At 35.5% G+C, this 22088-nt stretch overlaps 2 protein-coding genes and 1 pseudogene across 3 annotated transcripts; 1 reads left to right on the forward strand and 2 right to left on the reverse strand.

Moving 5' to 3' along the window:
* Positions 1–13: 13 nt before the first annotated feature.
* On the reverse strand, positions 14–4026 carry LOC109505529 (uncharacterized; annotated as a pseudogene).
* A 1957-nt stretch (positions 4027–5983) lies between these two features.
* On the forward strand, positions 5984–7954 carry LOC105038273 (capsanthin/capsorubin synthase, chromoplastic-like). The gene has a single exon (XM_010914021.4). The coding sequence runs from the start codon at positions 5984–5986 to the stop codon at positions 7457–7459; it is 1476 nt and encodes a 491-aa protein (XP_010912323.2). The 3' UTR covers positions 7460–7954.
* Positions 7955–8008: 54 nt separating this feature from the next.
* LOC105038274 (cysteine and histidine-rich domain-containing protein RAR1) lies at positions 8009–13453 on the reverse strand. Of its 2 annotated transcripts, none has more exons than XM_010914024.4 (5): positions 13153–13453; positions 11757–11818; positions 8991–9145; positions 8610–8830; positions 8009–8300 (listed from the first exon to the last, which is right to left on the reverse strand). In XM_010914024.4, exons 1-5 carry the CDS (start codon positions 13249–13251, stop codon positions 8208–8210), a joined length of 630 nt encoding a protein of 209 aa, XP_010912326.1. In that variant the 5' UTR covers positions 13252–13453; the 3' UTR covers positions 8009–8207. The 2 variants fall into 2 exon arrangements, with proteins under 2 accessions (XP_010912326.1, XP_010912325.1); XM_010914023.4 differs by lacking the exon at positions 11757–11818 and adding an exon at positions 11651–11733 and having other exon boundaries at positions 13153–13446.
* Between the last annotated feature and the right edge of the window lie 8635 nt (positions 13454–22088).

Consider the following 22088-nt stretch of genomic DNA (forward strand, 5'->3'; position numbering starts at 1 on the left):
TATGCTTCATGGGTAGCTGGATGTGAAAACCATATAACATAGCGTGTAGAGGTATACAAAGGTAGTTTTGCCACATTACATGACACTGATTGGGTCATTTTTTTGACTCATTCTTTTACATAATTGAAGCAGATAAAAGATAATGATCTAGTTCTATAATGTGTCACCCATCCTCTAAGATTCACTTCCTATGACAGCACTCTTGAAAAGCCAAAAAATAGATGTCAAAAGTTATTCTTTCCCTCCTTGCCTTGGTTCCTCATGTGTTCTGGCCTGCACAGAACCTGGTGGATCTTCACATGGTGAAAACAAGAACTCCAGCCACCAACATGATTCCTATGGATTGGGCCTAGGGAGTGGCATTAGCTAGATGCTCATTTAGGAAGGCCAGAACTAGTATCAGGAGCTAAGATACATCAACACCCTTTTCAGAGCTTAGCAGCACAATCCAACCTGTCTTCGATGAAGTTGTTTTAGCTGCAGCTACACTCAATAATTTCTCGTGAGGGTAACAAGAAGCTCCTTGAGATTTTTCAAGGGAAGTTCCATGATCATGATTAGCCGCCCGTTCACCTTTAACATCTGCCGAAGAAACTAAAGTCCTACCATGAGAAGATATGTGGACTAGTTTATCCGGACAAAGACTTTAACATCTGATGGTTTGGATTGTTCCTACTGACCCTTGGCCGCTTGTAGCAGTGTTTTCCTCTTTCTCAGCCGCAATTAATTGTGGTAAAGAAACATTTATTTCCCTGCAGCTATGCAACATTACTTTCTCTTCCTAGTCCAGTGCTCTGAAGGATTGTCCTAAAGCATGCTGTCTACCGACAGGATCTTCATGCCTTCCTTTAGATGACTGAGAATGTTGAGAGCAGGATCCAGATACCTCATGCAGTAAGGGGTAAAACCAAGCACAGGGTGGCATATGGAATTGTGACCCTGATCCACTAAACATACTATAACTATCATGATCATGGCAAGGTCTAGCATTTGGAGAAACGGAAGGCCGGAGAGGCCACACATACAGCACCCGAGGCAGTCTACCAAATATCATTGGTGGGAGATTAGTCAATGAAGATGATATCTCCACCTGCATGGACATGGTCGCTGCGCTTGTCCCAACCACACACTTGATTGTCTTGGCGATCTGCAGAGTGTAAAATTCTTTGAGAAATTTATACAATTGCACTATAATTAAAAAAATATTTGAATCATGCATCTTCTGTTGACTTCATATACTTCAAAGAGACCAAACCTGCTCCTTCAGTTGTTTGTTTGTGTCCTTCAAGCAATGGTACTCTTTCATGACCAACTCCTTATCCTACTCCCATCGCACATATGAAACAAAATTGTTAAATGATTGGATCAGTTAAGGCTATCACCAGTATAGGAGAAAACCCATATAATGCATAAAGTTCCTTTTCAGCATACCGGGACAACCACCTTTCAACCTTTGAGACATGAAAGCAAAAATAGCAGCCACAATTTAGAAAATCGTAGAAGCAATATCAGGTAATTATTTTTTAACATATATAAGGTTATTACTATTCTAAAAAGAAACACATAACATTATTTTCCAAGATCACAAGGGAATTATGAATACCATCTTCATATTCTTATTTTCCACTGACAAATCAGCAACTTTTTTGGTCAACTCCGCATGAATGGCCTGATAAAACATAGACAAAACTTGAGAAGCATGATAAGGCATGCCATCCAAGACAAGCACAAGTGATAATTTTGAGTACATAGAGCTAACCACAAGTTAACAACATTTTTGCCAAAAGAAAAACACAGTTGACAGAAATGAAAAAGAATTAGCACTTTCTTTTACCTGCTGCTTATGAATTGTCTGCCAAGCGGACTCTCTATTAGCAAATATTCTGCATATTCTCTTTGCTTCCTTCTCAGTCTCTGAAACACGAATCTTAAATATGTTATAAAAGAAATACGCTCATGAGACTGGAACCACTGTTACCTTGGTCAAATTTTGCTTCAATCTAGCACCAGAGAATGAAATGTTACTAGTGGTGCAGCTGATGTCTGCTTTAGGCAATTCAAACACCTGCTGGACATTTTTTCTATCCTTCATTGCATCTTTGACAGCTTTCTTATCTTTTTTATGATCACCAGCCAAATGTGAATGCTAGAGGAAACCACACAAATGAAATCTCCATAATGACATGTAAAGGGACTGATTTATCTAAGCCAGTATAGTGCAAAATTTTACATTTAAATAATCAAAAATCAAAAAAGATGTTAAAAGTAGCTTACCTTTGTATGTTCTCTGCTAACAAAGAAGCTTTGACACCATTTAAATGTAGAATCAAGACTTCACTGGTAAAATAATGCTCAAGACAAGTTCTTCAAAGTTCTTTTCCTTTTATTCGCTGAATCATCATTTTCATAATATGCTTCATTTCATCAGTTGGACTTAGTTTGACTACTAGATATCAGCAAGTATGGACATTATGTTGCTTCTAATTTTGGACAGCTAGTTTACAGTTGCAACCCTTTCAGGAAGATCCAGTGTAAGAAAGGGTCACATGGAATTCAGAATCTCCCTTATTATGCAAACGAGGATTAAAGGCTGACAAAAAGAAACAAATACAAATCAGCATTTGGAGTTTATGCATTCCATACTACTGGCTGCTACTTGAGAACAACTGCATTAAAGTGCTTATAACAGTTTGCGATCTCATGCACATTAGACTTCATCTATTATTTAAGTTTGTTATTACCATCGCAATGATTATTTTGTTAGAGCCTTAAAGTGAATGTTTATTTTGCCAGTCACTCTTCCTCAATCCTCTCATCCTTTTGCATGTGTGCTTGTTGTCTACATTTTAGGAGTTAACAGATGAGGAGGGAGAAAAACCAACGAGGTCCCTATTTGGCAAAACAAAGGCACATGCTAACTTAATAATCATTTATACTGATAGCTGGGATATGACAAGATCCAGAGCAGTTTGTAATTACATAAAGAGTACTAAAATTGTATATGAGAGAAAGAAAGCAATTAAGTAATACATAACATATAATCAATTCTCCGACCAGTACATGACATTGAATCAAGACTCTGATGTTGAACATTCAACACCTTGGTACCCATATTTGCATAAGTAGTTTGATTCTTTCACTTTACCCCAAACTTGATTGCATTACATGCAATGCACATGATTTTTTCACATTGACAACACTAGAAGCTATGCACAGAGAAAGCAATGATATGCTAAGTTTTCCTAGAAATTTTCATATAAACATGCTCTGATGCCTTTTTTGTTTCCACAAATGGATTATTCTAGCTTGCTTTTTTTTTTTTTTTTTTTCAAGACAATTGTATGGTTTTATGTTGCTTCCTTTATCTTCTATTTTGAGAAAGCTGCCCTCATTTGCTCCCCAAATGGATAGTTGTCGGTTACTTATGGAAAGATAGTGTTAATTCCAATACAAAACTTAAATCAAGGTGAAATGAATCCAAAATAGTTCGAAATACATCCGTTCACCCAAGAACTTAGCAAGTAAATGCAAGTATTTATGAACAGAAATCAAAATCTCTTTTTTAATCTCTTTTTTATCCCAGCGTCTCCAACCAAAATAGATCAAAATCACTTTCATTGACAATTCCTTTTTTTTTTTTTTTTTTGTTTGTTCAAAACCCATTCTATACCGAAATCAAGAACGTTTCTCATACTTTTGCTTAAATCAAGAACCTATACAGCTCCCCTCCCACGGGAAAATTTTCCAATCAAATAACAACATACACCCCTTATCAAAGGAAGCATTTTTACGAAACACAACCATCAGAAATCAGCGTCCGAAGCGATGAAATCGAAAAAAGTAATGGGAAAAGTTCTAATCCAGCAAAAAATCACCTCCAATCCCCCACACTTCCCTACTCTGAAGCTCACCTCCCCAGCCCTCGAAGGCGAGCCGTCGTCCTTAACCCACTTCCGCCTCCTCCTCTTTTCCACGGCCCTCCAGTATCGCCATCTCGGTCAGAGCCTGCGCCGCATCGAGCTCCATCTCCACCCTTCCCCATGGCTCTCTCCACCTGGGAGCTGACTCCCTGTTGGACACGTCGCGCAACGCAAAAGATCCGGCAACGCTGGACCGTTTGAATGGGTCGAGTCTGGTGGGGCCTGGGGAAGGGTGACGTGGCTCGTCGGAGGTGGAGGAATTATTGCATGCCTCAGGTGCGAGTGAACCGGGAGCATATGCACGGTGGAGAGAGCGGAATCGGTGAAATACAAGGGGCAGCGTGGCGTGTTAATCCACGCTGAGTCGCTGACTTGACCAATACCTCATTTTAGCTCTTCATGCAATAATAATAATTATAACAATAATGACCATTCTAATTATACATTTGAAAGAAGACCAACGTGATATCTTTCCGATTGTGAGAAAGGCCATACGATAAATATCTAGGCACCCAATGTGATATATTGTCGTGCGTATAACCACAACCATTGGATGAGAACCATCCGTGATGTAAATGTGCTGAAAGCTTCTTGTAGTTCTTGATGCCCAAGACCTCACTAATACGCTTTTAACATTTTAAGTTGTATTTGGAAGCAAAACCATGTTTAGACCACGAGAATTACGCTTCACATAATGATAAAAAAGAAAAGGAACGCATTTATTTTGACCTACACCGAACCATAATTATTAGCTATAGTAATATGCCAATAATAGATAAAGATGAGAACACCTTGCCAAAATAAAGACCGGAACTTATCCCAACTTGTTCTGAAATCAGTAGTGCATCTTAAGATTAACACGAAGGTTTTTTATTTTGTTTCCGGACTAGGAATTATGATACAACTATGGGGAGAGCATGGACACCATTTGGAGATTCTTTCGTCCTCGTCCCCTCAATAAACTTTAGGCCACTTGATGCACATGGGTTCCCGTATATTTGCATCTGGACTAGTGCCTTAGCTTATGCGCATTGCCTCAACATAGCTGGCTTGTCAGTACCAGGACAAACGTATAACAATGCTTCAGATGTATGGAATAAATCAGAATGTAAATTTTAACAACAATATTCTTAAGAATTGTCTTCATGTCCAGAGTGCACACCTGACTTGGCCAATCTATGCAGATATGATATGTGGTAAAACATCCAATTTAATGATTCCGATACTTTGTTATAATCTACATATCCAAAATATGCATTGGAAAAAATCGGATACATATCTAGTTTTGTTGGAGAGAGCACAATGCTAGACTCTTCCTGCACAAAATTTCTTCTCCTACTTCCGTGGCATCTGATGCTTTAAATCACTTCAACGATTGGTCCATCCTATGTAAATTAAAGAAGGTTGCTGGTTTTGGAAAGATTTGGACAGCAATCAAAAGATCTAATATTCATGTACTATAAATTTTTTTTTTGATCCCTCTGTTTCAGTAAATCTTCTCAGAATCTGTAAGTTTTTGGGATCCGTAAAACTTCTTAAAATCCATAACTTTTCAAATCTGTAAACCTCCTAATTTATTCTTTTTTCAATAAAGGTCTGGTGGTTATTCCTTAGCCTCCATTATAATCAAAAAAAAAAAAAAAAATGCTAATGATCACTTCCTCATGGTCCAAAAGATAAACTTTGAGACTGTATGGCTAGAAAAAATATTCAGAACCACTTGGTTTTCAATCCAAATATGTCTCCGTATACATCAATTTGTCCTTTGTTTAGTTGTTTAATGCTAGAAAACCAATGTAATGAATGAAATTAGTCCGACCATCCAATGCACCAAATTTTGATCCCCCACTTTTCTGCTGACCGCTGAAGGCCTTTTACCCTGCTCTCTCCATGGCCGTAATAAACTTCTACCTCAAAGATTCCCGCATTTTTGCCACCATAAGAAAACAAAGAGGTATCCTTTCCTCCGAGGCCCGCCCATGTCCTCTTTTGTCCCTTTCTCTGAAGTCCGTTCTCTGATAAAAACCAGGGTACTTCCTTTAGGCCACTTGCCAGCCAAAGACATGAGAACACTGCAGATGCCGCCTCCTCTAACCACTTGCAAACTCCTCCCACCAAACTCTCCACCTCTCTCTCTTCGAAGATCTCACCAACTTCCAAACAAAACCACCATCAGAGCTCGCAGCAGCGGACTGCAAAGCTTCTTGGATCTGAGCTGTGAATCCAAGCCAGAGTGTCTCGCCATCGACCTCCAATGGCACGAGCCATCGAACTCATCATCCTACGACGCCATCATCCTCGGCTGCGGCCCAGCCGGCCTGCGCCTCGCCGAGCAAGTCTCCTCGCACGGCGTTCACGTCTGCTGCATCGACCCCTCGCCGCTCTCAGCGTGGCCCAACAACTACGGCGTTTGGGTTGATGAGTTCGGGGCCATGGGCCTCGAAGGCTGCCTCGATAAGGTGTGGCCTATGACAACCATCTTCATCGACGATCGGAAGACCAAGTATCTCGGCCGCCCTTACGGTAGAGTCTCTCGTAAAAGACTAAAGACGCAGTTGCTAGAAGGATGTGCCTCTAATGGAGTCGAGTTCCACAAGGCCAAGGCGTGGAAGGTGGAGCACAAGGAGTTCAGCTCCACCGTCTCGTGCTCCGATGGGTCCGAGCTGAAAGCTAGCATGGTCGTCAACGCCACCGGATTCACGAGCCCATTTATAGAATATGACGAGCCACGGAGGAACCACGGGTACCAGATCGCGCATGGGATACTCGCAGAGGTGGAGGGCCACCCTTTCGACACGGACAAGATGGTGCTCATGGACTGGAGGGACTCGCATATGGGCAGCGAGCCTTGCTTGAGGCCTCGGAACGGCCAACTCCCGTCGTTCCTCTACGCGATGCCCTTCGACTCCAAGTTGATCTTCCTCGAAGAGACGTCGCTGGTGAGCCGGCCGGTGCTGCCATACGTGGAAGTGAAGAGGAGGATGGTGGCCAGATTGAGACATCTTGGGATCAAGGTGAAGCGTGTGATAGAGGATGAGAAGTGTTTGATTCCGATGGGCGGGGCGCTACCTGTGATTCCCCAGAATGTCATGGGGATTGGGGGGTCCGGAGGGCTGGTGCACCCGTCCACGGGGTACATGGTGGCGAGAACCTTGGCGTTGGCTCCGGTGGTTGCCGACGCCATGGCGGAGTGCTTGGGCTCGACGCGGATGATGAGAGGGAGGCAGCTTTACGGTAGGGTGTGGGCTGCGCTGTGGACTGGGGAGAGGAGGAGAGCGAGGGAGTTTTACTGCTTTGGGATGGAGACGCTGCTGAGGCTGGACTTGAAGGGCACAAGGAGGTTCTTTGATGCTTTCTTTGATTTGGATCCATACTATTGGGAAGGGTTCCTCTCCTCTAGGTTGTCGCTTGGGGAGTTGATTGCTTTGAGCTTGTCTTTGTTTGGGCATGCATCAAATCCTTCCAAGTTGGACATTGTTACCAAATGCCCTGGGCCTTTGGCTAGATTGATAGGCACTCTTGCTCTCCAGTCTATCTAGACACAAGGTTACATTCATCAGTAGCACGTAATTTCTAGTTTGGTGTTTTCAAATTTTTTTTCCCCAGATAACATGGGTTAGGGTTATAGCACAAGAAGAACACCTGAATTAATTATAATTCATGGAAATCCTGAGTTCCAATTGACAGATCGATGGCTGGGATTTTTTTTTTTTTGGTGGGAATGGTTGGAAATATTTGAATCAAACCTACTACTACTAGAAGATTGTAGTGCATGAAAAGAAATAAATTAAAATATAATATTTATCAACAATCCCTGATTGAAGCCCAAAAAAATGATCAAGGCAACAACGAGCATGAAAGAATCAGCCAAAAGTGAATTCCAGCCATTCATTCGTTTGATGCGCCGTAAAACCTCTTCCAGTTTTATCACAAAATTTTAAGATCAACATGTGTCATGATAATGAAGTTTGTTTTCTTGCATGGTTAAGTCTCAATAGTCATCACAAAACTATATAGAAATTAAGCATAACAAGAAGACAGACAACATTTATAATGAGGCAATGCCTGCAGATATTGTAAGGCAAAAATTAATGGAAAGATTCTTCATTAAAAACTCTCCAAGAAAATCTAAAATATGAAGGTAACAGTTTAGTCCATTGTTGAAACAGTGTGTTACATTTTCCCACCAGAAGCACCATGAACAAGTCCAAGTCCAAGGTCATTGGACTGATGGGCACATTTGCACTTGGAATACAAAAGACTTCGTGAAACTTGGACCAACCAAAGTCAAGCTCCATCAGCATTGTGCCATCCCTTTGTGCATGGAGGTATGTTCAAGAACTCATCGAACTCTTTCACATGAATGTCGCAGCATTTCCACTACATATGGGCAAAGCAGATTAAAAAGAGTAAGTGGAAGCATATCCCATCAAGTTCACTTAACCACAAGGATTCAAATCCCAATGAGACATTCCGCAGGATATCAGGATGGGATACCATCCCATATATCGGGACGGGATCGTTCCGCTAGCATCCCAACATCCCAATCAGGATGCTTTGGGACATCCTCTGCTCCAAATGTCGGAACAGGACGGCGGCGCGTCCCGTTCCATGAAAAAATTGGAACAGTCCTATCCTACGGGATTTTAAACCTTGCTTAACCATCTCAAAAAAGATAAGAAAACCTACCCCTCTCAATCTGTCATGAAAAATTGCCGGACCTGGATGGTACTCGCATGCAGTTTCATGATTATCCTTCTCTTTAAAGGTTTTGCCACATCCTTTATTTCTACAAATTTGGGGCTCATTCAGATCAACTATCTTCTTGACTGAGGGAGCAGCAGCCTGCTCAACATGATCATCTTTCTTAGCGGTGACCACAGATGGTTTTGAAGGTCTGCCTTGCGAACCTGAAAAATATAAGTTGTTTTTCTCACTAACTGGGAAAACCAGGTTATTAATTTTAGTAAAAAGGTTTCATCTCAAATCACTGAAATACTTAAACCAAAATTTAGGGTGCTTTACCCCAGAAACATTTCAAGACTGTTTCATGTCAGAAAGAAAATTTACCATGATCAGAGCAGAAAAAGCCTTGGCGGCACCTCGAACAAGAATCGTCAGGTTTTTTATTTTGAGCAGCAGATGGTAGCGGCATCGGCTTCTGGGGGTTTGCAGATACAGTCCTGGTAACTGGTTTCTCAGTAGTATGTTTTCCAGTCTTACATCTTCATTCATGAAAGAAATAAAAGTTAATTGATAAAGCACTAAAATGCACATAAGAGTGCGACTGTTCAGCATGATTACATGCAGGAAAACATTATTTGAGCATGTCCTCAGATGACCTCTACTAACTTGGACATTGTCCAGGTTACATAATTTCCCTTACCCTTTCCCAATAATTCTGGAGGTTATTGCAAATGTAATATCTTAAAGACCTAGCAATGGGATACCTCTTACAAAAAAAAGAAAAAAAAAAACAGAAAATTAGATGTTTTCGGCAGAGCAGAAAAATTATACATTTCTAGCATGGCATCTGGGTTCCATTGCCTGAAACATTAATAATGTATACAATACAGTGCTCCATAAATAAAAATGCTTGCATGCTCTAGTGCAGAAATTTATTCTACGCAACAGCAATAGATGCCCTTATATTTGTTTAGAACATCAGTAAAGTTCAATTATATATGCACTTAGCCAAACTCCATGCTATTTCAGTTGAGCAAGCTACAGAACCCACAAAATTTGTTTGCATAAATTTAAATGAAGAATAGTAGTTATAGCAACAAAAAGGTTGCAGAAACAAAAAGTAATCCCATCCAAAAAAGATAATGGAAGATGTACGGTAAACCAATTGAAATAGTACAGTCATGAGAAATGAATGCCAGCACCTCCCAAAAAGAAAAAAATGAACTCCATTTCGTATTGAAGGGAAGATATAAGGAATCTGCATATGCCCATGACAATGCCCGAGAAAGCTCACATATGATGGACAATGAGGCCCTCAATTGGAATTGATGGTTTACTAAGGCCAATCCCAGGGGGAAAACGTAAGGAGACATCAATACATTTTAGTTATGAAACCTGAGTAGGTGCAAACAAGTGAACCATGCTAGATGCACAACACCTGTTACTCCAAGCTACCTGAATGCACAGTGCATGTCCAAGTATAAGTTGGCAGCCAGCCTTTCTTCAACTATAAAGTCAATCTCCAAAAACATAGAAACTGAAAGCACAGGATTTGCATAATCAACTGACACGAGAGCAGCAGATCCAGCTACCTTGTTGACAACATTTAATGCTAATAATTACTTTCTGTACTTCAACAGAGGAGTGGATGCTCGAAGAAAAAAGTAAAGCATGATCGTAGTTATGCTGGTAGGTGGCTTGTCCAGAATATTACTTGAAAATGCACTTGGATAGGAAGCCTTTCTCCACGAGGTGCAGATGCCCATTGGACATATTGTAACTTCGCATTTGTCATCTAAGAGCATTCTTGTCTAAATGGCTTTGTAGTAACACAAAATCTACCAAATCTTCTAGATAGTATTAGCTATTTTATAAAGGGTTAATACTTCTGTGCATTCGAAAACATGAAGATTGGTAGGGAAGCATAGTAAGGTCAACATTAAGCAACAAAGTTAGGAAATTCATCATTATGAAGTACTACTATTTGGCATGTGCAAGACCTGTGGGATGAAGATAGATCTCGTCAGGTTAAAGAAAATGTATTTGTATCCATTAGGACTCTTGAAAGTATGGGTGGTTATAAATTGTTTATCCCAATATTTTTTTTTCCATGTTTCTTATTATGAGGGGTCCAGAAGAATTCGATGAGATGTGAACCCCTTTTTTTATGAATAGGGGTTTAAAGTCTGGTTCCAATCCAAGCACATCCTAACATATTTTTATGTCCCCCCTTCTTCATCCCATCTGATTCTCTGTCTCACATGGAAACAAATGAAAAGGTAAATGAGATCATCTGAATAAAGAAAGGTTGTTTCGGTTGCATACATATGAAGTCTTAAAATAATGGACAGCTATGATTTTTCTATCATTGGGAGTTGATGTTCTCAGGAGAGAAGAAGAGGATTAGTTGAGGCATCAGATCTTTTTTCTGGCATATCTATGTTGGAAATTAAGAGTCCAATTTTTAAGACAGTGAGCATACCTTAGTTTCCATCTTTTTCATCCATGTCCCATGTCCAGTTTTTCCAATCATGTGATCTTGCATGAGGTGCACTGAACATTTGATGAGGGTTGGTCATGCTTGTGTTCTCACTATATATAGTTAGAGATGATATTTCAATGGATGTGGCTGGGCTTTTGCATACATTACCACTTTAAATTTTTCATGCAACCTGATAAAACATTTATGATCATTCAAATTTGCAATATATACATTGTCCATTTTCGTTCTTACCATTATTCAGAAAAGCATGAACAACTAATTACTTGGAACATGGTGTTTCTGTGTGTTACTCCATCAGCATGCTGTCAATCAGATCAAGACACAGTAAACAGACCTAAAACCAATTCAGATATACACGAAAGCCTACCAATAGATCAAGTTCTTATGGCCATAGGCCAACTTAAGTAAAATAGAGAAGCCAGTAACAAGTTGAATGAATAGTACAAATATATATGCAACAAATTAAAGATATCATACAAATCACCACTATCCATATATCAACTGTCATTATTAGAGATAGTCAAAAAAAAAAGTAACCTACCCAGGGATAGCCAAAAATAAGCTAAAATCATGACTTTTTTGCCTGCAACAGCTCCATTCTTTCATACCATCATGAAATATAGGCTGGAAAGTTAAAATACACTTACATTAGGAGCTTGTTGATGTTTTGCAAAAACAATACCAGCAAATGTGAAATTTGACTTACTCCCTGGAAAACAAAAGGGCACCAAAATATTGATACCAAGTTGTAATTTCAACTAAAAGAAATTAGGGTTAGTACATAAGTACTTAGCATCCAGTTCAAGTAGACATTTTCTTCAATGCATATTCTTTTGCTCAAGCACTTGACATAAAGTATTAGCAAATATTTATACAGTCGCCAGCCTACTAACATGAAAGCAACTCAGCACCTTAAGGGCCAAACCATTGATATAGGGTCTACAGCCATGATCACAGGATGCAATTGAAAAAAAGTGAATTCATCAGCAATCTACAGTAAGTTACTACTTAACTGATGAAACAATTCCCCCGGCAGAAAGAAAAAATATTTTTCATGATAGAGTAATCATGCTGGGATAGATGTTTGTGAAAGTCCTTATTTACAGGCCAGGTTCTGATTTATTTCTACCTAAAATTACAAAGACGGCTGTTTACAAATTTATTATCTTGGTTTGTGATGAATTATGAAAACATGTGAAAGTTAATGGAAAATATTATAGTAGCTATACCTCTAGGCATCTCGACTAGTATGAATTGAACAAAAAATAAAAGATTTATTGGTTCTGCAGGATTTTTAGCCCATTCCTATGTGAAGCGATTGTGGAACTTGATCGTGAATATAAATATGAAAACAAACCTTACTTTATATATATTAATTTTACCTTAAGATGTGATCTGAGATTGAAACAAAGTAAGATTCTTGATATTACATGATTCTGCTAAAAGGTAATGAATGTCGGCAATGACTTCAACGTGATTTGAAAGTGAGCTTTGAATATGTCAGCCCCGCGCTGTTATTCCTCAAAATCTTGAACCAATGTGTCTTGTGTTCTAGGGTTTTATATAATATAAAGGAAACACTACCCTAACACATCGCAATCAGGAGATAAGCACCATCTCCTCTTTCTTTTCTGGAAGTTCAAATCTTTAAACGCTCTTCGAACCCAAATTCCAGCAATTGGCACAATCAATCAACCCCCACAAACAGCGCATCACACCAAAATTCGAACCTTGGCAAACGATCACCACCCCAGCCAGCCATCCTTTGTTGATTTTACAATAATTTCCATCAAATATTAATCAAACTTGTCTTTTGTTGTCTGAATTCAATGTGATACGACTGCGAGCACGGGCAATCCCGCTCTAACTATCAAAAGCTACAATCTCCTGAGGCAAAACAGCATTAACAAACAAAAGAAGAAATTTTATGTGCCCAAGGGATGATACGACTATATGAGACAGAGACCAGAAGCAAATCCGAGAAATTTGAGAAAGAGTAAAGAGAAAGAGCGAAAGATGAGGAAATGAGGGTTTTTCTCTCACGGAATCATGATAGCGGCAGGAGCCCTCCGCGTTGTTCTCCTCGGTGAACATGGCGTCACACCCAATCCTCTGGCATCGAACGGCGCCGCCCTTCTCCATGGCCGTCTTCTCTCCCTTTTCTTCTCTCTGCCACGAATTCTCCAGAGACCAGCGCACCGACTCGGAGACTTCTTGGGAATACTTTATGCAAGGCTACGATGAATTCACCTGTGCGGAGGACCCGTATAGGAAGAACGGGGCAAAAAGCGGATCGACAAATACAAAGTACGATATGGATATTAGAAAGCATAAGGCTGTTCTAAATGGCTGCGGAGATAACTTGGATATTAGTAATATCCATACCTTTTTTAATTTGCATATGGATATAAATAGGATTCTAAGTGGAATTCAATAATATAAATTAATATAAATAATAAAAAACGAATCTACCATCTAGATAACACACAACACACTGATGATTAGATAGGTATCCAAGACTAATGTTGCAAATAAACCCCGGAGGCAATTGGAAGCTGGTCAGATACTGAGAAGGCCATGCTTTGACTTAGCAATTACTGCATATACTACGATATTCTCAATTCGAAATCCTAAATCAGGAGTCATATCAACCATCACATACTCATAAAAAAAAATTTTCATTAAACATGCAAAGCATCTCATTACGATATTAATACATTACAATAAAATAAAATTTAAATAATTATTATTTAATTTTAATTCAAATAACTAAACCAAATATCTTATACAAATAAAATTTCATAAAAAATAATAAAAAAATAGATCTAAATTTAACAAAGTTGATAGTACCAAATCTCGCTTCTAAAAGTTCTCTCCCAAAATTAATACCTATGCTTGTAATTAATTATCTGAATTTAAAAAATAAAAGAGAAGTGATGAACTTGATAGTCCAGTAAGTAATAAATATTCCAACTGGATATTCTAGATGTTATATAATGTTCAAAAATAATGTCATGAATAAACATAAGAACACATTTCATACTTATTTAAATAAATCAAATATTTTTAATATTCATATATAAACATAATCATAAATCTAATTCGAAATATATATATATAACTCAACAGCCTTTGATTATGACCAATATTTAACCCCCACTGACAGAATCCACTAAATACTAGCGCACAACCCCCACTGGTGGGTTCCATTAATCACCAACGTATAATTTTCATTAGCGGGGCCCACTAATTACCAACGTGTAATCCTTATTGATGGGATCCACTGAAATATAGTTAGACTAAGAGCACAAATTTGATTCATATCAAAGTACTTTTATAGCATAACATATATAGATATCATAATTTTCACTGAACATATGCATAATCAATAAATCATAGTATTTTAAAAATATTAATTTTTCAAATCACTTACTGCTCAAAATATAATTTTATAAATCATTCATAATTCAAAGAATAATTATTTACTCTCAAAATAAATTATGAAATATCTTGAGAAGATGATTTATTACTTATCTTTCATGAAATACTGAACAAATAAATTGATTAACCTTAAGAGAATCTTTGAGAATCTATTATTCAAAATTATATTTTTATATTAATTCTAATTCGTAACTAAATTAAAATAAAATTTTAAATTAAAAATCCACTTAGGATTAAATAAAAAATTAGATGTGTCTGATGGATTTACTGAGTTCATAAATCACGTAAAGAAGGAATATTAGAAGAAAAAAAAATCGATAAAGTGAAATATGATCGGTCAGATGAAACTATCTGATGTTCTGATCGATCTAATCAAGGTGACTCAATTAAGTCATAGTTGAATTAGTGTAAAGATGATTCAATAAAAATCATAAATAATTGAATCTGATGATATCCAAATCAAATTAAGATGGATGCCGGCATACTGCCTGACAATCGCAAATTAGAATTTTTTTTATTAGGATTAGACAAAAATCATTAAAAGAAAAACTTTATTGAATCAATTATAGAGAGAAAAAATTTTATAGAGAGAGAAATAATTTTAGAGAGAGAAAATTCATAGAGAAAAGTGGAGAGAGAAAATTGAAACTTTCTAGAGAAAGAAATTGGGGATCAAACTTCAAAGAAAGAAGAGAGGGAAAAGAGAGAGATTCTCTCTCTTCTTTCTTTTTTTTCTTTTTTTTTTTTCTTCTTTTTTTTTAACAAAGAAATCGCACGTCCTCTTCCCCTTCTTTCATGGAATAGGAGGGACTCTTCCCCTTATTCCCAAAGCTGGAAGGTCCTCCTTCCAATCGAGGACTCCAGTGGCTGGAGGGGTAGTCCCCAACGGTGACAGCCAATTGGATCCAATGATCAACAACAGCCCATGACGGTGGAAAAATCATAGTAAAAGTGGAAGTAAAATAGAAGAATTTGAAATCAAAATTTTTAAGGATTTTTGGCAAAAATTTGGCTAAGATTTAAAGCTTAGCAACTATAGAATATTGAGGGAAGAGATGATTAAAGAGTTTACTAAGCCTTTGATGGGAATCAATCTAATTTTTGGTGGTCGAAATAAGACTAATCCATCAGGTTCTTAAGAAGAAAAAGAGAAAAGAGATAGCAATGGCTGCAACTCTCCGATAAGGAAGAAGTGTGGAGGATTCAGGCCTTTAAATAAACCCCCATGGAAGATTTTGTGTTGGTTTTTAATTCGATTTTCTAGTGAGATTAGAACTCTTATTGGGAGGACATAAAAAAGGAAGAGAATTCCTTTGAAAATTCTATTTATGCCCAACTTCCCCAACGCATGCGAAACACATGCTAGTCTTGATTCTTTTTTTTTTAGTTAGGATCTGGTATGATTTTGGGCTGGATATTACATTCTCTCCTCCTAAAAAAAAAATTCATCCTCAAAATTTTTCTTACTTATGTCCTCAAAATTTTTCTTACTTATGTTCTCAAATTTTTTTGATATTCATGGTTCAAATCTCATCTTCAAACATTTTGATATTCTAATTCTCAATACAATTTCATCATTAAATTATTTCATAAGAAAAAAAGTTAATACCACAAGAGTTGATCTGAATCAAAACCTTTCATTCCTTTATAAATCAAATCAATATCTTAATTCTAAATAAGGATGTTAAGTTTCTCATCAAAATCATCAACTGCTCTTGATTTAACTGATCTATCATAGCATCATGAATAAACATTACTATACTTTTGGTAGATAAATATTTAAGTATAAAATCCATGATCGATAAACAACCTCATGTTCTTTTTAATAGACAGAAAAGCTTGTGCTTCAAATCTAGGAAAAAAAATTATATCTACAGACTTTCCAATCTTAAGATCAAAACTCGATGGTCCACTCATCCTAGACTTAGAATGTTAAAATTTTTGTTGTATGGTGTATAGGAGACCTATTTGTGAAAGCTACATATCGACACTGAAATAATTCTGAATCAAAAATATTATCCTTCCGATTATCAATGAATTTCTCTATAGAGAAAATCAAATCAAATCATTCATCATAAACTTTTTGACTCAGAGGATCAGTATTGCTGATCAACTTAAAATAATCGGATCACCATGCTTTCACTATGCACTTTGATCTAAACCATAAAAAAAATTTAAATATAATAAACAACTTCAATCAAAATATTACTTTTTTATTGATAAGATTCAATTTTTTTTAACTTCCAAATCGATTAAAAAAAATTAATCTCATCCCTAATACGTATCAAGATCATTTATCTAAATTAATCTTTAAGTTAATTGACATATTCAAAACTACTATATAAGTTTACTATAATCCAATATGAATTAAGTCTTAATTCTCATATCAATTCAATTAGATAATTTTAAATAAAAGTCTTATAAATAAGATCAACAAGAAAAATCTTCTGATGCTTCGCTAAGTTAGAACTTAAATCAAAATATAAGTAAAATCAACTCGATCATCTTTTCTAGAGTTTCTTCCATCGAGATCTTTAACATATATCAAAATCCTTCTATAGCAATCATGCAAACCTTTCTAAATCAAATTCTCCATACCATAATAGATTTTATCAAGGACCTCAATAACAAGAGCAAAAGAATTTCAAATTAGTTCATAAATCTAAAATTTTAAATTACAATTTTCATAAATCTTATAATCCTCGAATAGATATAAATAAGGTCTTTTATCTTGATCATCTAAAAATAGCAATCAAGAATTTCATTAATAACCTCAACAATAATGATGAAAAATTTCTTAATCAACTCAGATATGTAATCTTTGAATTCAGGTTTCATATGTGATCTGTATTCTAGCATAAATCTTAAAGAATATTTTAAAAGATTCTCTCAGTCCACTTAGAAACAATATTTCATCGATGAATCTTTACCTTGATACAAAAAAATTAACTTTTTAAAATCAAAAGCAACCTCACAGTACTCTCTCATATCAAATTTTAGCTTGCAATTCACTCAAACTATTAGTGATCAAATTGATAATCACGATGCATGATAAAATTTCAATAACAATCCTCTTGTAATTATTTTAGATCAAAATCCAATTAGTCATATTATGATTCATAAATTGCTGCATCACATATCAAATCTTCTGAATCATCATTCCTAAATAATCTTTTTATTCATAATCATAAGATTTAGTCAAAAATCATGAAGATAACTTATACTATAATCATTATAGATTTATACCCTGATATCTCTAGTATCTACCTATCTACACTCATTCTATGTCTGATTCTATGTATCATAGTTTATCGAGCAAAAAAATTTCAAATTAGTTCATAAATCTAAAATTTTAAATTATAATTTTCATAAATCTTATAATCCTCGAATAGATATAAATAAGATCTTTTATCTTGATCATCTAAAAATAGCAATCAAGAATTTCATTAATAACCTCAACAATAATGATGAAAAATTTCTTAATCAACTCAGATATGTAATCTTTGAATTCAGGTTTCATATGTGATCTGTATTCTAGCATAAATCTTAAAGAATATTTTAGTCAAATATTTTAAAAGATTCTCTCGGTCCACTTAGAAATAATATTTCATCGATGAATCTTTACCTTGATACAAAAAGAATAACTTTTTAAAATCAAAAGCAACCTCACAGTACTCTCTCATATCAAATTTTAGCTTGCAATTCACTCGAACTATTAGTGATCAAATTGATAATCACGATGCATGATAAAATTTCAATAACAATCCTCTTGTAATTATTTTAGATCAAAATCCAATTAGTCATATTATGATTCATAAATTGCTGCATCACATATCAAATCTTCTGAATCATCATTCCTAAATAATCTTTTTATTCATAATCATAAGATTTAGTCAAAAATCATGAAGACAACTTATACTATAATCATTATAGATTTATACCCTGATATCTCTAGTATCTACCTATCTACACTCATTCTATGTCTGATTCTATGTATCATAATTTATCAATTTATATTCTAATACTATATTAATTACTTTGATATCATTATAATTATCATACCTCTAATCTGAGATCGTAGATCGGGGATCATAGCAATCACCGCACACTCATAGGAAACTCTCTCTATAAGCATGCAAGATATCTCATCATGATAGCAATGCATCACAGTGAAATAAAATTTTAATAATTATTATTTAATTTTAATTCAAACAACTAAATGAAATATCTTACATCAAATAAAATTTCACTAAAAATAATAAAAAAATAGATCTAAGTTTAACAAAGTTGACAGTGCCAAATCTCACCTCTAAAAACTCTCTCTCAAAATTAATGTCCATACTCATAATTAATTATCTAAATTTAAAAAATAAAAGAGAGGTGATGAGCTTGATAGCTTAATTATATAATATCTTGAGAAGATAGTTCATCACTTATCTTTTATAGAACACTAAATGAATAAACTGATTAACCTTGAAGGGATCCATCAGAATGTATTATTCAAAATTATATTTTTACATTAATTCTAATTCATAACTAAATCAAAATTTTACTTAGGATTAAATCAAAAATGAGGTGTGTCTGATGGATTCACTGAGTTTATAAATCACATAGAAAGAATATTAGAAGAAAAAAAATTGATAAGATGGATATGATCGGTCAGACGATATTGCCCAACGTTTCGATCAATCTAATTAAGATGATTCAATCAAGTCATAGTTAGATTAGCATATAGATGATTCAATAAAAATCATAGATAATCGAATCTAATAATATCCAGATCAGGTTAAGGTGGACGCTGGCATGCTGCCTGTCGATTGTGGATTAGGATTCTCTTTACTGAGATCAGACTAAAATCATTAAAAGAAAATCTTTTATTGAATCAATTATAAAAAGAGAAAACTCTATAGAGAGAGAAATAATTTAAGAGAGAAAATTGAGACTTTTTGGAGAGAGAAATTGGGGATCAAACTTCAGAGAAAGAAGGGAGGGAAGAGAGAGAAATTCTCTCTCTCTCTCTTTTTTTCTTCTCTTTTTTTCATTTTTCATGGAAAATAGAGGAACCACGTGTCCTCTTCCCCTTACCTCCCAGCTGAGGACTCCAGTGGTTAGAGGGGTAGTCTCTGATGGCGACAGAGGCCCATGATAGCAGAAAAACCAAAGTAAAAATGGAAGAAAAATAGGAGAATCTAAAATCAAAATTTTCAAAGATTTTTGACAGAAATTTGGCTAAGATTTAAAGCTTAGCAACTATAGAATATTGAGAGAAGGGATGATTAGAGAGTTTACCATGTCTTTGATGGAAATCGATCCAATTTTTGACGGTCGAAATAAGACTGATCCATCGATTTCTTATGAAGAAAAAAAGAAAAGGGACAGCAATGTTGGCAACTCTCCGATAAGGAAGAAGTGCGGAGGATTCAGGCTTTTAAATAGACCCCCATGGAAGATTTTGAGTTCATTTTTAATTCTATTTCCTAGTGGGATTAGAATTCTCATTGGGAGGACGTAGAAAGGGAACTCCTTTGGGAGTTCTATTTCATGCCCAACTTCTCCAACACGTGCGAAACACACGCTGGTCTTGACTCTTTTTTTGGGGGGCGGGGGGATTGGTATGATTTTGGACTGGATATTACACCTACAAAAACATCCACTTATCAGAGGATGTCCAACAGAGAACCCTCCAGTGCTTAAATTAATCGAGGGATAGAGCATAGTTGAAAGAGGAAACTATTAGAAATAGCATCACACTAGTTTTGTCAGAAAAAGTTTATCATCTGGTCACTCTCCTATCTCTATTCATATATAGGAGAGTCTCCTATCATTATTCATAGATTTAAACTCCTTTATATTGAGACATAGAAGTTATAGAATTGATAGAGATACTAGTGGATAGTTAATACGCCCATGATTATATAGTTATAGACAGTTAATTTTAAGTAGTTAATATGCCTTTCATGCATCATAACTGTGTTCGTGATTTCTGATATTCTGAGTCATCGGTTAACATTATTATGGTTAATAGATGGGTTCAATACCAAACATCTAGTCGGTAGATTATCGACATTCTTTTCTGTTAGTCGGTTGCATAAGGTAGCTTCAAATAATCTGTGTATAGTCAAATCATCAATGTAATTCTGTGAAACCTTCATAGTCAAGGAATGCTTATCAGATTATCCCAAAAATCCTTTTGGAGATTCAACCGAGGTCAGAAAGGTCACAATATCCCAGCAACTAATATTAAACATGCATAGAGATTTATCTTGCCAAGATTGTTTGGACTATATTTGTATTAGGATGCTTACAAAATATTATTGAGTGTTGTTGAAGGGTTGAGTAGTTCTCATCTAAGTAGAAGGTCATCCGATCTAAGTTTAAATACTATTTAGATATTTATTTCTATTGGATATCTGAATTTTAATTAAATGATTTTGAATCCAGATCCATCAAATTTTATAAATATATATTATGTTTCAATCGGATACAAAGATTTCTATCCAATTTTGATCCAAATTAGAATGGAAATAGATATGATCGAATATCATCAAGTTTTAGGTTTAAGGAGTAAAACAATGTACTTGTACTATATTACTATAGATATTATAATATGTATAGGCTTTTAAGTTCTAAAGGTGATTGGCTTAGAGATACATAAGCTATATCCCTAGCTCAATGTATTATTGCTATATAAGTTGATTTCCACACTACTAAAACCCTAAGCACGGAAATCAAACAGGAGCAGCAAGGCAGATGGATGTGATTGGAAGATTTTTTTATAATATTTTATGTAAGATGATAAAAAAGATGCCTATGTTTATTTCATATACTTGTTCTTTTTCTTTTTCTTTTTTTTTTAAGGAGATAAGAGACCCAATTCATAATAGATGCATTTTGCAAAAAAAAAAAATATATCTATCAAGATGATCATGTAAGCCATGAAGGGGGGGAATCACTAGAGATATAGTAAATGTAGGTGTCACATGTCTAAATATGATTTTTTTTTTTTTTGGGTAATCTATCAAGAAAGATTGTAGGAAGCACAAAGATTGCATGTTCACATGAAAAATTAAATATTTCTTTAATTCTTTGTGAGTGTACCATTAGATAGAACTGATAAATTATTTTCAATATTTGATTTTATATATGCTAAATTGAACAAACAAGGTAGTTCTTATTTACCATCTTGTGAAAAAGGAAAAAAGCTTGCTGATTATTTCTGCATAAAATGTGGTATAATAAGATATTAGTCTCATGGATAGGTTCAAAGAAGTTTTCATTAGAAAAATCAATTTTTGGCATATGTAATGCTTGTGAGAGAAAACATAGATAATTTTGATCATTCCATTTTTAATCTTATCTCATTTATCTCTCCAAATAAAGAAAATAAATGTAGTTGGTGCAATCTTTTCTTTTTTCTCCTTGTGTCACTTCTTTTCCATCTTTCTTAGCGTATGTTCAAGCACAAAAATGTTGAGCATCGACTTTGGATGATGAAATGATGCCAAAGGAGTTTACTTTTCATATGAATAAAAATACAA

This window comes from Elaeis guineensis, chromosome 1 (genome assembly GCF_000442705.2).
Source record: "Elaeis guineensis isolate ETL-2024a chromosome 1, EG11, whole genome shotgun sequence".
Classification (NCBI taxonomy): Eukaryota; Viridiplantae; Streptophyta; class Magnoliopsida; order Arecales; family Arecaceae; genus Elaeis; species Elaeis guineensis.